Source organism: Pteropus medius, unplaced genomic scaffold, assembly GCF_902729225.1.
Source record: "Pteropus medius unplaced genomic scaffold, Ma_sr-lr_union100, whole genome shotgun sequence".
Classification (NCBI taxonomy): domain Eukaryota; kingdom Metazoa; phylum Chordata; class Mammalia; order Chiroptera; family Pteropodidae; genus Pteropus; species Pteropus medius.
Genome location: NW_024355008.1, coordinates 2,826,794 through 2,839,742, shown reverse-complemented (window position 1 = coordinate 2,839,742; position 12,949 = coordinate 2,826,794). Strand labels below are relative to the sequence as shown.

General features: G+C 37.4%; 1 protein-coding gene across 8 annotated transcripts in view; it reads right to left on the bottom strand.

The window, feature by feature from the left end:
• NXPE3 (neurexophilin and PC-esterase domain family member 3) overlaps positions 1-12,949 on the bottom strand; it is a 33,120-nt gene that overhangs the window by 11,361 nt on the left and 8,810 nt on the right. For all 8 annotated transcript variants that reach the window (XM_039856801.1, XM_039856808.1, XM_039856804.1 and 5 more), the window contains 2 exons: positions 6,785-7,539; positions 574-647 (listed from right to left, as the gene is read on the bottom strand). In XM_039856801.1, coding sequence (XP_039712735.1) covers positions 574-647; positions 6,785-7,539 — 829 coding nt within the window. The remainder of the gene's footprint in view (positions 1-573; positions 648-6,784; positions 7,540-12,949) is intronic.

Sequence of the window (12,949 nt, the reverse complement as noted above, 5' to 3'; positions counted from 1 at the left end):
ATTAGTAACTCACTAAGTTCAAGTAAACCAAATACAGCTCTTCATTAGGGAAAGACTGGGATTTCTTGTGGCACATGATAATGGAGACCAGAGATGCAGACTGGCAGAGTTCTGTCTGCATCTGGGCCACGGACAAATTTTATTTAGCCCACATAATACTTTAAAAGTTTTGAATTGGATGCCATGTTTTCAAATCTGGAGATATCACATTTAAAAATTAAGATTTCTGGGGTATTTTTTCATGTGGAAAAAAATCTATAATCTTGCTGAACTAGGTCTACATTTCTGCATGGCAACAATGCAGCACAGACTGGGGAAAGGCTGCCCCCTTTAGGTGGTCCTTGCTCTTTGGTTCCAGTCACACAAGACATGCATGTGGCTAGTGCCCACCCTGCTGGAGTCATGTGCGTTATATACGTAGTCCCTGTGGCTTTAGTGTTTGCAATACCTTTCAGTATTTTCAATTGTGCCCAGAAGTAACCATGGCAAAAAGGGTTCTGTAACATCAGTGAAACTACAAAGCCTCGACCCACTTAGCAAGAAAAAACAAATCATCAAGCTCACTCCTTTTACCTTTTATTCTCCTGGGAATCACGGTCACCAAATCAGGTCCACTGGAGTTGATTGGCATTTTGATATTGACATCACTTTAAGAGGAATAAAAAGAATACAAGCTTAGATTCAGGAACATTTATTTTCCAATATTTTCTTTATTTGCAAATAAAAAATGGATGATTTCACAGAGCCTTATTAAGATGAAATATTCTTATAGATGTTAATCAATACAATTAATACTTAATTAACTAAGTCTCTTGAAATAAACAGGTTATATGAATATATAAACTGAATAAGAATTAAATAGCTTCTTAATTTTTCACTGCTTAGCCCTTAAACCAAACTGTAAAATGACAAATTCTGATTTGAATCACTCTGCTGGACTCAGAGAACAGCTCACACTGATGAGAATGTCTATTTTGTCACTACCTAGCTTTCAGGCTGCAAGTTTATGCAGCATTAAGTCACATGTCAGATTCCTTAGGCCTTGTTCAGAACTGAGATGAGTCCTACTGGAGACACTTGTCCCCAGATATGTGCTCATGCGGTAATTTGTTCATTACTATAGCTCTTTAGTATTTGTTCCCATTACTAAAACATATACTACTCAGAGACAAGGATTGTGTCTCATTCACCTTTTGTCTTCAGTACTTAGCATTAGAGTCCATGCCTGGAAAATATCTAGTGGAAGGCTGCATAAAAAAGTGGAAAAGAGTCCAGGAGAAGAGTACTGAAAATTCAGTATAACTATTCCAGAAACCAGGTCACAATAATTAGGCCTCTTACACTTAGACCAAAAACAAACAAAAAAGTAAAATGCTAACTTTTCAAACTCTTGATAGGAGAACTTATAGTCGTTATTTTTTGTTTCACCAAAAGTCAATTGAAAAGAGATTTGTTCTTAAATAATTCTTAAACTTCACTGTGTGCCAGGCATTCCTAGATGTAAAGGATATAACCGTAAATAAAACGCACAGGATCTCCTCCTTTATGAAACTGACAAAATGGGGGAGAAAGACAAAAAACAAGTAAGAAAGCATAGAGTGCTATATTAGAGAATAACATAATTTCATAGCTTAAAAAAGTGACATTTAAGAGAAGACATGACTTTTAAAAGAACACATAAAAACTGTTTTCATGAACCTAGAGCTTTAAGGTAAGGAAACAAAGAAAACTTCACCTCTGCAATTTTCCTGTAAAAATGTTTAACCTCAATCTAGTCATGTAGAAACAATAAAGTGGTAAATCCAAATTAATGGACACTCTACAAGAGTGACATCAAAATTCTCAACATCATAAAAACAAAGGAAACTAGAGACCCTTTCTGGATTAAAGAAGATTAAAGAGATGACTAAACACATTGTGTATGATCATAGATTAAATTAGTTAAAATAAAAAAGGAAGCTAGAGGAGGCATCTAAAAATGGCGTAGATGATAGAGGCTTTGTTCATCCCTCTTGCAACCACATCAAAGTTGGGACGGAAACATGGAACAAACAGCAAACAAAGTCGCCTGCAATCTAGATGAACAGAGCCCTACAACTAGGGAGAGAAATAATTAATCAACTTCCAACTGTAGAAAGTAGGAGGGGGCTAAGATGCAAGGCTGCTCAAGGGGCCATGTCCAACAGGACTTTTGCGGTGATGGACTTGTTCACTCTGAGCACCAGCGCTGGTAGGCTGCTTGTGGGGCACCAGGGACTTACAGAGGGACATTGAGTTGTTAGAGCAAGGGCTGGAGGTGAGGCTCTCTTCCAGGCAGAAGTGCTGAAGGCATCCATTGTTCCTCTGTTGAGCCCTCCCCACTCCCAGTGTGAGGACTCAGCGCCACCATAGCTGAGACGTCATCAAACTGGATAACAGAGGTCGCTCTGCCCAGAGGATTCCCTGAAATTCCGCCTCCCCCAACTTGCAGCCTCCTCCAAGCCACATTCAGTTGTGTCCTTCATGAGTCCCGGTGCTCCTTGTTGAGTCAATCCTCAAGACCCACACTGGTGGCAGCAGGCCTCGGTTTCTGGCGTGGTCTCTTGGGGAAGCTTTAAACACAGCTGGCCCCAGAGGGTGGCTCCAGAGGGGCACAGGCTGGGGCTAAACTTGGCCTGCAGCTGAACCCCTCTCAGGACTGTGCCACTGGACACCTACTACACAAAGCCATACTAATAAAACCAGGAGCCTTAGGAGCTTTGCTTAGTACACAGAAAGACACAGAAAGGCAGCCAAAATGGAAGACAAAGCAGCAGAAACCATATGAGAGAACAGAACAGAGATCCAAAAATAATGGAGTTAAGCACTCTAATAGATGCAGAGTCCAAAACACTGGTTATAAAGATGCTCAATGAACTTAGGGGAAGTGTAGATGAACTCAATGAGAACTTAAAGAGGTAAAAATAAATTTAAAAAAAAAAACATAAAAATGGAAATGGAAATTATAAAAGGGAACCAGTCAGAAATGAAGAACACATTATATTATTATTAGAGGGGATCAACGGAGTGGATAAAGAGGAGGATCGAACCACCAATATAGAGGATGAGGAAGCCAAGGACACCCAATCAGGACGGCAAGAAAAAAAAAGCCAAGGCTATAATAATTTAAGGAGCTTATGGGACACTATTAAAGGTTAAAACATCTGGGTCACAGGGGTACCTGAAGGGGAACAAGACATGAAGAGCTATTAGAAAAAATAATGATAGAAAACTTCCCTAACCTGGTGAAGGAAATAGATGCACAATCCCAGGAAGCCTAGAAAGTCCCAAAAAAGATAAACCCAAAGAGGCCCACACCAAGACACATTATAATTAAAATGCCAAAGGTTAAAGACAAAGAGAATCTTAAAAGCAGCAAGAGTAAAGCAGATAGTTACCTACAAGGGAGCACCCATAAGACTGACAGCCGATTTCCCAAAAGAAATTTTGCAGGACAGAAGGGCGTGGCACAAAATATTCAAAGTGATGAAAACCCAGGATCTACAACCAAGAATTCTTTACCCAGCAAAGCTATCATTTAGAGTCAAAGAACAGATAAAGAGCTTCCCAGACAAAAATAAGCTAAAGGAATTTATTAGCAACAAGCCAGTATTACAAGAATTGATGGAAGGACTTCTTTAAGAAGAAAAAACATGTATCAAAAACATGAATAAAGAATGGTAATAACTACATATTTATCAACAAGTACCTCAAATGGAAAAGAATTAAATGCTCTAACCAAAAGATAGGATGGTTGAATGGATAAGAAAACAAGACCCCTACATATGTTGCCTATAAGAGACTCACTTCAGATTAAAAGACACACACACACTAAAAGGAAGGGGATGGAAAAAAATATTGCCTTGATGGACCTAGAGGGTACTGCACTGAATGAATTTAGTCAGATAAAGACAAATATTACATGATTTCATGTACATGTAGAATCTAAAGAACAAAACAACCAATAACAAAAAATAACAGAAACAAACTTGTAGATACAAAGAATATTTTGAGGGCTACTAAATGAGAGGAGGGTTAGGGGGATGGTAAAAAGGGCAAAGGGATTAAAAAGTACAAATGGATAGTTACAAATTAGACATGGAGATATAAAGTGTAGCATAAGGAAAATGGTTAATAATGTTGTAATAAATATGTAGAGAGAAGAAGGGTACTAGATTTACTGGGGTAATCACTTTGTGAGTCATATAGCTCTCTAATCACTATTCTATACAACTGAAACTAATATATTATTGTATGCCAACTATAATTGAAAAAAATTCATTGAATTTTATAGTGTAAATATGAGCAACTAATTGTCTATTATATTTCAATAAAGCCAGGAACAAAAAAAAAAAAGGCAGCTACACAGAACATTATTGGGACAACTGGAGAAACTTGAATATGGACTGCATATTAAATAATAGTATTGTATCAATCATAAATGTCCCAAGTATGATAATTGTGTTATGGTTATATTTGGAGAAAGTTCATATTCCAAGGAGATGCATACTCATGGGGTTCAATGCCATGATGTCTACAATTTACTCTCAAATAGTCTGGGGGTGGGGGGGAATTATACGCAGACACACATATAAACCCACATACAGACAGAATCACATTAACGATGGTAAATCTGAGTTAAAGATATATGGATGCTCATTACTATTATTCTTGCAGAGATTTGAAGTTTTTTTTAAAAGTATAAATCATGCTAAAGGAAAGTTTATGTGATAAGCTCATTCTTTCAAAAAAGTCTCTTCCCTTGTATTAATAGAATCTTATAAGCAAAGTACTGCTGTTTTTTTCCCAAAACCAACACTTTTTTTGCCCTTAATAGTAAAAAACAAAAATTAAATCACTTTATTTATCTGTCATTTAGGGACCCAAAGACCAAGGCTTCTTAATCCTTTCTGAATTAAGCAACATCATGAGCCACCAAGAAAAGAGGTAAAAATGGGTATCAGCTTAACATATTCAGACCATAGGCTCAAACCGGTATACCCAAAGATCCTTCAGATGATCAATTTCAATCTTTCTCTTTTTCTTTTCAGTTATCCTGGTACAAATTTTCAGAATTTTAATAGAGTAAACAATGCAAAAAATAAAATCGGTATTAGGAGTCTGTCAAATGTTTGGTTTCCAGAAACTTATGCCACCTCAAACACGGTTTTCCTAGCAAACTTCCAGATAAGGAGAATTTCTTAATGATTCTATTACAGAATGCCATCATCCAGGATATGCAAGTAAGAGCAAGGACACACATTATTTTATCCTTCTGGATTCACAAGTGTTTTTTTCATTTTTGGTGATAGAATTTGGTGCTAGATATATTTTTAAATTTTACACTAATTTAATTCTCTCACCTTGATCTCACTTTTTCCTACTTGGAATCTGCAGAAATTACAAGCTTTGCTTTCTCATCTTTGCTAGGCCACTAAATGAACTGACGACTCAATCTAAAAGGGGGTAATCTAAGTAGTCTTCATATACAGGCAAAAAGTGCAAGAAATGAAATAATCTGCTTATAGTCATCAATAAATAGAATTTCTGAGATTTAACCCAGGATTAAAAAATAATAATAACTAATGCTAAAGTCCTTTTGTACTAAGCCATACAAAAAACTAGACAGTCTGATCAAAAAAAGTGCAGTAAACACATTGAGTAGTGCTCCCTCTGCTGGCCTTCTGAAAGTATGGCATGAGTCCCTGAAAAGTGTACTTAAAACTGTTAAGATCAGAAGGTGACTCTAAAAGTGGAAAACGAGAGGGTTTTATTTTTAAAGCTCCTATGGCCCACATACCTTATGGTAGGAACTTCTCCCTGACCGAGTAATGAGTGGACATAAAACATAAAATTCCTCAGAGTGCTTAGATGTACACAACAAAAATATCTCTCTACCAGGGAATGCTATAAAAGTACATATTTCATTTAAAAATAAGAAACATTTTTTATATTCTTTCAAATAGTTGTACTTTTGACCATGTAACTTTTTTAAGTTTTTATTTCTTGGAAATGTTATTTTACTTCAGAACTATATGGACTGTTTAAGAAAACAGAAATTTTAATTCATAATGATCATCCCATGATTCCGTTCATGCATGGAATCACTGCATGAACGGAATGCAGTGCATATGTACCATGCTTTACTACATATATTGATCATTTTGATGAAAAAATTTTATACTTACGTTCGAAAATACAAAACTGTTAACTTAATTTGCTGTGGTATTCCTGGCTTCCCATGCTTATTATTCAATCAACCCAGCAATGTTGCCATATTCACAGTCTTTTTTCTGTCAATAAATGTTTATATGATTTTAACAAAATCTCATTTGAAATTTTTTTTTTTTCAGTTTATTAGGTAAAGCTAAAACACTGCCCTGACTACAAGACGTCTAGCAGCCCGGTTCTTAGATAACTTTTTTATCTCTTCTGTGAATAGGTGATCTTGCTTATATGGCTATAGATGTGCTACGTAGTTCTGAAGTAAAACATAGGTATGTAGGTAAAAAAAAAAAAAATTCAAGGGTAAAGTGTCTTTAATTTGAACTGGAATAAGCACTAAGCTTCACTTTTAAAACACAAGTCACAAAACAAATCTGTATTTTCTTATTCACCACCTCTCCTGAATTGGGCCAAATTCAGAGAGAAATAAGCAGCACGTAACCAAAACAAGAAAGTCTCCAAAATGGGACATGTCTCCTAGATGGGCCAAAAACAGTGGACAGGGACTCTTAAATTACCCTCTAGAGCAAGGAGCACGTACCTCTGGAAGAAAGCACTCTCTGCAGCAGTCAGGAGTCCCTTCAGGTACCCGCCTTTGAAATGGTTGATTCTGCTGCTGCACGGGAGCTTCTTTGGTTTGAAGCAGAACCAGGGTTCTCCGGTGTAGAGGTCTGTAAAGTTACACAGGGGCAGACTCCTAGGAAGACACACATTGCACTCGGTAGTTTCAGAAATTTTTCCTGAACGAAAGAGACTCTTGAAATAGACCCTGTCTGGTTTCTCTTCCTGTAGGTGCTGAAGAACTCTGATTCCCTCACTGGGGTGGACCAGAGTTATGGACACTTTGACTTTGCCTGGCCAGAGCAAAGTGAAAAAGACCTTGTAAAACCCATTCTGGTAGTCCACCACTCTGCCCACGGCCCCTGCCCGCAGCTTTGGGGAGTGGATTCTGGCCTGAAGATAGTCTCCACCATACTTCTTGGGCTTTCTTTGAAAATCCTGTATATGAACCAGCACCTCTAGCTGGCTTCCCACTTTGAAGAAGGCTGCAGAGTTCAAGATGACAAAGTAGCTGGAAGAAGGGTCACTGCTCTTCAAAAAGGGGACTGGGCCCACATCAGGCACCTGCCACTGTGAGGCAGCCAGTAAGGAGTCCTCCTCCATGCGCTCCCGGCTGGACAGAGTCTGGTGCTCATAGCCACAGTAAGGATTCCGGCTAATTCCTGTCACCTGGGAGGAAACAAGCTGTCCACTACTGTCGACAAATGTGGCTGAAACAGTTTCATGGTCCAGGTACTGAAAGGAAAGACACAAAAACAGAAACGACAGCTAAAATAAATCTCCTTATATTCAACCAAATAAATTTCTGCTTCAGTTTAAATTTTAATAAAACTATTTGAGATAACATTGTTTTAAAAACTAGAGCGCACTAGTTTTACAGGGCTATCTTACTGTAGCAGCGAAATCAAGACAAGGAATAGTCATAGTGGATCACCACACTTGGGAGCTTTACCTCCAGGAGCTCACTCAGGTTCCCACAGTAAATACTGGACAAAGGAAATCATTCTGAAATGTATCAGAGAACTCTGTTCTTCTTAACAAGGTCTGACCTCAAGAGAAATTATTTTATCAGAGGCTAACCTATTGGAGTTTTATCAGAGCCTAACCAAACTGGAGTAAGAGACATATGTTATTAACCATCCTATTCTAACCATTGTGTCCAACTTAAGGGGCTGAGAGAGGACTAAGAAGCACTTTGAAGTTCACAGTCCAGGAATACAGGCTCACTAAAGGACTGAGACAATCATTGGACTATAAAATGCTTCGCCTCCCCTACATCTTACCACACCACTAAAACCCTATTTATCAGAGTTTCTTTTACACAGTCAGTTCATCATGTCCAGCTTTCAACAAAAAAATTACAAGACACACTCAAAGGCAAAAAAACACAATTTGAAAACACACATTAAGCATCAGAACCAGCTTCAGATGTAGCAGGGATGCTGGAATAATCAGATCAGGAAATTTAAAACAACTGTGATTAATATGCTAAAGGTGCTAATGGAAAAAGCAGATAAAATACAAAAACAGATGGGCAATGTAAGGAAATAGAAATTCCAAGAAAAAATAAAAAAGAAATGCCAAACAGCAAAGAGGAGTTTTAGGGTAAAGAAAATACTCTGCATGATATTAAAATGATGGATAAATGTCATTATCATTTTCCTAACCCACGGAATGTACAACACCAAGAGTGAACTCTAAGGTAAATTATGGACCTTGGGTGATTATGATGTATGAATGTACGTTCATCCTTGGTATAAAAAAAAAAAAAGTACTTTTCTGATAAATGATGATGATAATTGGGGAGGCCATGCACCTGTGGGGGAAAGGTAGTATTTGGAAATCTCTGTAATCTTTCTGTAGGGTAAACCCTGACAGTTGGTTTTCCTTTTTTTGTAATGCAAGTGCCTGACTTCAACTTTGATTGCCCAGATCCATTTCAAAGAGGCATCCACATCAAAGATGGCTCACTGAAAAGAACACATTGCCAGCCACACAACTAGATTAAGAGCCAGGCTGTACTCTTTCTCCCCATGCTCCTTTGTTTCAGGTATTTTTGATTTAGATAACTGACCATTTGGGCCACTTGCTTTTCTCTTCCTCTGCTTTAAATTCCCACTCTTATATTTTAAATTCACTAATAAAGAGTGAACCCATGAAACCCAGGCCCCCACCCTTGACTCCAATAAAAGCAGAACGCCAGGCCCACAGCTACCCCTCTTTTTCTACCCATGACCTCACTGTGTGGCCCCAGATATGTAGTGTACCCTTTAGGACCTATGAGGCCCTTGTTCTTTTTTCAAAGTTTCCTGATGGTTACTGCTGAGTGCATCTTGCAAGCATAAGAAGAACAACAAGGGCCAGTGAAGACACAACACTGGATATCAACAGACTGAGACTGAGACTGGCACAAAACACGTCCTCCCAATTTTGTTGTAAATATAAAACTTCTCTTAAAAAAAATTAAGTCTTTAAAATAAAATTAAAAGACATTCCAGACATCAAAGACACTGTAAAAAAAATAAAGAATGCCTTTGAAGGGCTCATTAGTAGACTGGACACAGCTGAGGAATCTCTGCGCTTGAGGATATGTCAATAGAAATTTCCAATCTAAAAAGCAAAGAGAAAAAAGAATGGAAAAACAGGTACAGAACATTTGAGAGCTGTGGCACAAATCCCAAACACACATGGAAATTGGGTGCATAATCTTTTCAGTACCTAACCCAGGAAACTGTATCTTATATTATGCCATGATATATGTAAGGGGGAAAAAAAACGACAACAAAACAAAACCAAAAATTACTTTCCTCAGTAGCTAATATTACCTGTTACAATCCACTTAAAGAAGGCCCCAGACTCTCCATCTATGCCAAACCCCTTATATTTTTATCCTATATGAGATAAAAAATAATCCCATATAAGGTAAAAATAATCCCAAAACACAGGGATTTTTAGTGATCCTCTTAGAATCAGTAGAAATTCAAATTATAATAGTAACTTCAATAAAGCTGTAAAAAAAATTATACTAGTAATAATTGAATACAATTTTTTTTGTAATACAAGTCTAATAACGAGAAGAATAGAATTCTTTGGGAGGGAGCTGTGGTATCCAGCACCAGATGCTAAGAGACCTTGGAGGAGTCTTGCCCACATGCGCATCTGGTAATAGGCAGATACACCTCAGTACAGGCTACAGAGCCACTGGAGCCAGTAAACTTGCCCCAACCCCTCTGAGCTGAAGCTGGGGAAAACCTAGATAGTGCTGACCTGAGAAGATACCTTCAGACAGAAGAAAAATTGTAGAAATCCCACCTTCCTAAAAGGAGACAACAGCATGCAATGAAGGGGGAAAAATAAGTCTGGGTGCAATGAAGAACATAAGAGGAACTTTGCCAGCACTGCCCCTCCCCCAACATGACACAGCATGGGCTGAACTATATCCTGCAGCATCTTATCCCAAGAGGGAGAAGAGAAGTGGTGAGTTAGTGCCCAGTTACCCTCACTGAGGCAGATGTTGCTGGAGAAACCCATTTCTCTCCAGCAGCATCCAGAGTACTAAGGTGAGATCTCTATGATGGCTGGGAAGGAGGAGACTGTGGGAGAAAGGCAGATAAGAACATCAAAAAGCATGAAAAGGATACAGTTCCTGCTAAGCTCAGGATTTTGGAAGTACACTCAAGCCTATGGGAGAACCTCACCGACAACCTTCCCACCCAGTCCACGGAAACCCCCAACACTCTGAGTGCTAAACCCATACCTACCCCCCACTCTGTGACCAGCTCCTTGTGTGTGCTCCCAAATGAGGTGGCAAGTGCAAGTCTGGTAAACAGAGTGCTACCAGAAAAACAGACCAGTATCTGTGGGCAAGGGAGAAACCACAAGCTTGAGCTATAGTGCCACCTTCTAGAAAACAAAAGAAGTTAACAACAAATAACCTGGTGGGTTATAAGAATCAGAGAAGACCTAAAAGCTTAAGATTTGTGTCACAAGAAGAAGCAAGAAGTGTGGAACAGGTGTATTTATACAAGAGCAGAGAAAACCCCAGATATATCAGGATCAACAATCAGTTTACCCCACTTGAAGGCAACTAGTAAAGATCTGAGGAGCTGCCTGCTACTTCAAGCATAAAAGCGGCAATGCAAATCTACAGAGAATGTGAACAAAAAAAAATGTCATCACCAAAAGATAACAATAGTCCACCAATAACCAAGCTCAAAGCACATAATTTATCAATCTAGCTGATAAAGAATTCGAAATATCTATCTGAGGAAACTCAAGCATATGTAAGAAATCACAGACAATTCAACAAAATATATGAACAAAATGAGAAATTTACAAAGCAGCAGAAATCATAAAAAAGAAGCGAACAAATTCTGGAGCTGAAGAAGTCAATGAATAAAATGAAAGATGCAATCTTTCATTTTACATCAGAGTAGATCATTTACATCAGAGTAGATCTAATGGAAGACAGAATAAGTGAACTAGAGACAGAAACTTTGAAATAACCCAATCAAAGGAGAACAGAATGAAAAAGAATATAGAAAGCCTATATTATCTATGGAATGCTATCAAATGTATAAAGATTAGAATAATTGAAATCTGAGAAGAAGGAGACAGGGAGAAGTGAGCAGAAAGTTTACTTCTTTAATAATTTTAAGAAATTTAATGATTTCTTTAATAAAGTGTTGAAAGAAAAAAATTGCCAGCCAAGAATACTCTATCTAGCGATGATACTTTTCAGGTATGAAGGAGAAATAAGAACTTTCCCAGACAAACAAAAGCTGTGGGAATTCATCACCACTAGCCCTGCCTTGCAAGAAATGCTAAAAGGAGTTCTTCACATTGAAATGAAAAGATGCTAATCATATGACATAAAAACATATGAAAGTATACAACACACTAGTAAAAATACACAGTCAGATTTAGAAAACCCTAATTCTGTAATAGAATGGCTTATTAACTACTTAACTATGGTATAAAAGTTAAAGAAAAAAGTTTTCGAAATAACTAAATCTACTATAATTTGATAACTACACAATATAAAAAGAGGTAACTCATCATATCAAAAATAAAAAAGGGAAAGAGTAAAAGGGTGGAGCTTTGTATGTGATTGAAGTTACCAGCTTAAAATGGACTGCTTTATCTATGATATGTAGGCCTCATGGTAACCACAAAGCAAAAGCACACATTCATAAAAGAGGAAGAAAGAAAAACAGAGCATACCACCACGGAAAATCACCAATTAACAAAGGAAGGGAGAAACAGAGGGAAAAAGAAATAATGAAAATACAAAACAACCAGTAAGCAATTAATAAGATGACATTATTATTAAGTCCTTACATGTCAATAAATACTCTAAATATAAGTGGACTGAATTTACCAATAAAAAGGCACAGAGTGGCTAGATGGATAAAAAAAATCAAGACCCAAATATTGCACCCTACAATACTCAATTCAGATTTACAGACACACACAGGCTCTACTGAAGGTATGGAAAAGATATTACAAATGGAAACCAACAGAAATCAGGTGTAGCTATACAGGTATCAGAAAAAATAGACTTTAGGCCAAAAACAGTAGTAACAAGAGACAAAGAAGCTTATTATATATGTTCATCAGGAACACATAACAATTATAAATCTATACCTATCCAACATTGGAACACCTAAATATATTAAGTAAACGCTAACAGAACTGAAGGGAGAAATAGACAATATAACAGGGGACTTCACTGCCCCCACCTTAAGCAATGAATAGATCATCCAAACAAAAAAATCAAAAAAGAAACACTGGACTTGAACCATACATTAGATCAAATGGACCTAACAGATGTTTAACGGATATAAATTCATTCCAACCACAATAGCAAAATACACATTCCTCTCAAGTGCACACAGAACATTTTCCACATCATATCACATGATGGGCCATAAAACAAGTCTTAGCAAATTTAAGAAGACTGAAATCATACCACATATCTTTTCCAACCACAATGGTAAAAAACTAGACATTAACACAAGAAGAAAGCTGGGAAATCTACAGATATGTGGAAATTAACACATCCCTGAACAATCAATGGGTCAAAGAAAAATCTAAAAATTATCTCAAAACAAATGAACACAATATACTAAAACCTATGGGAAAC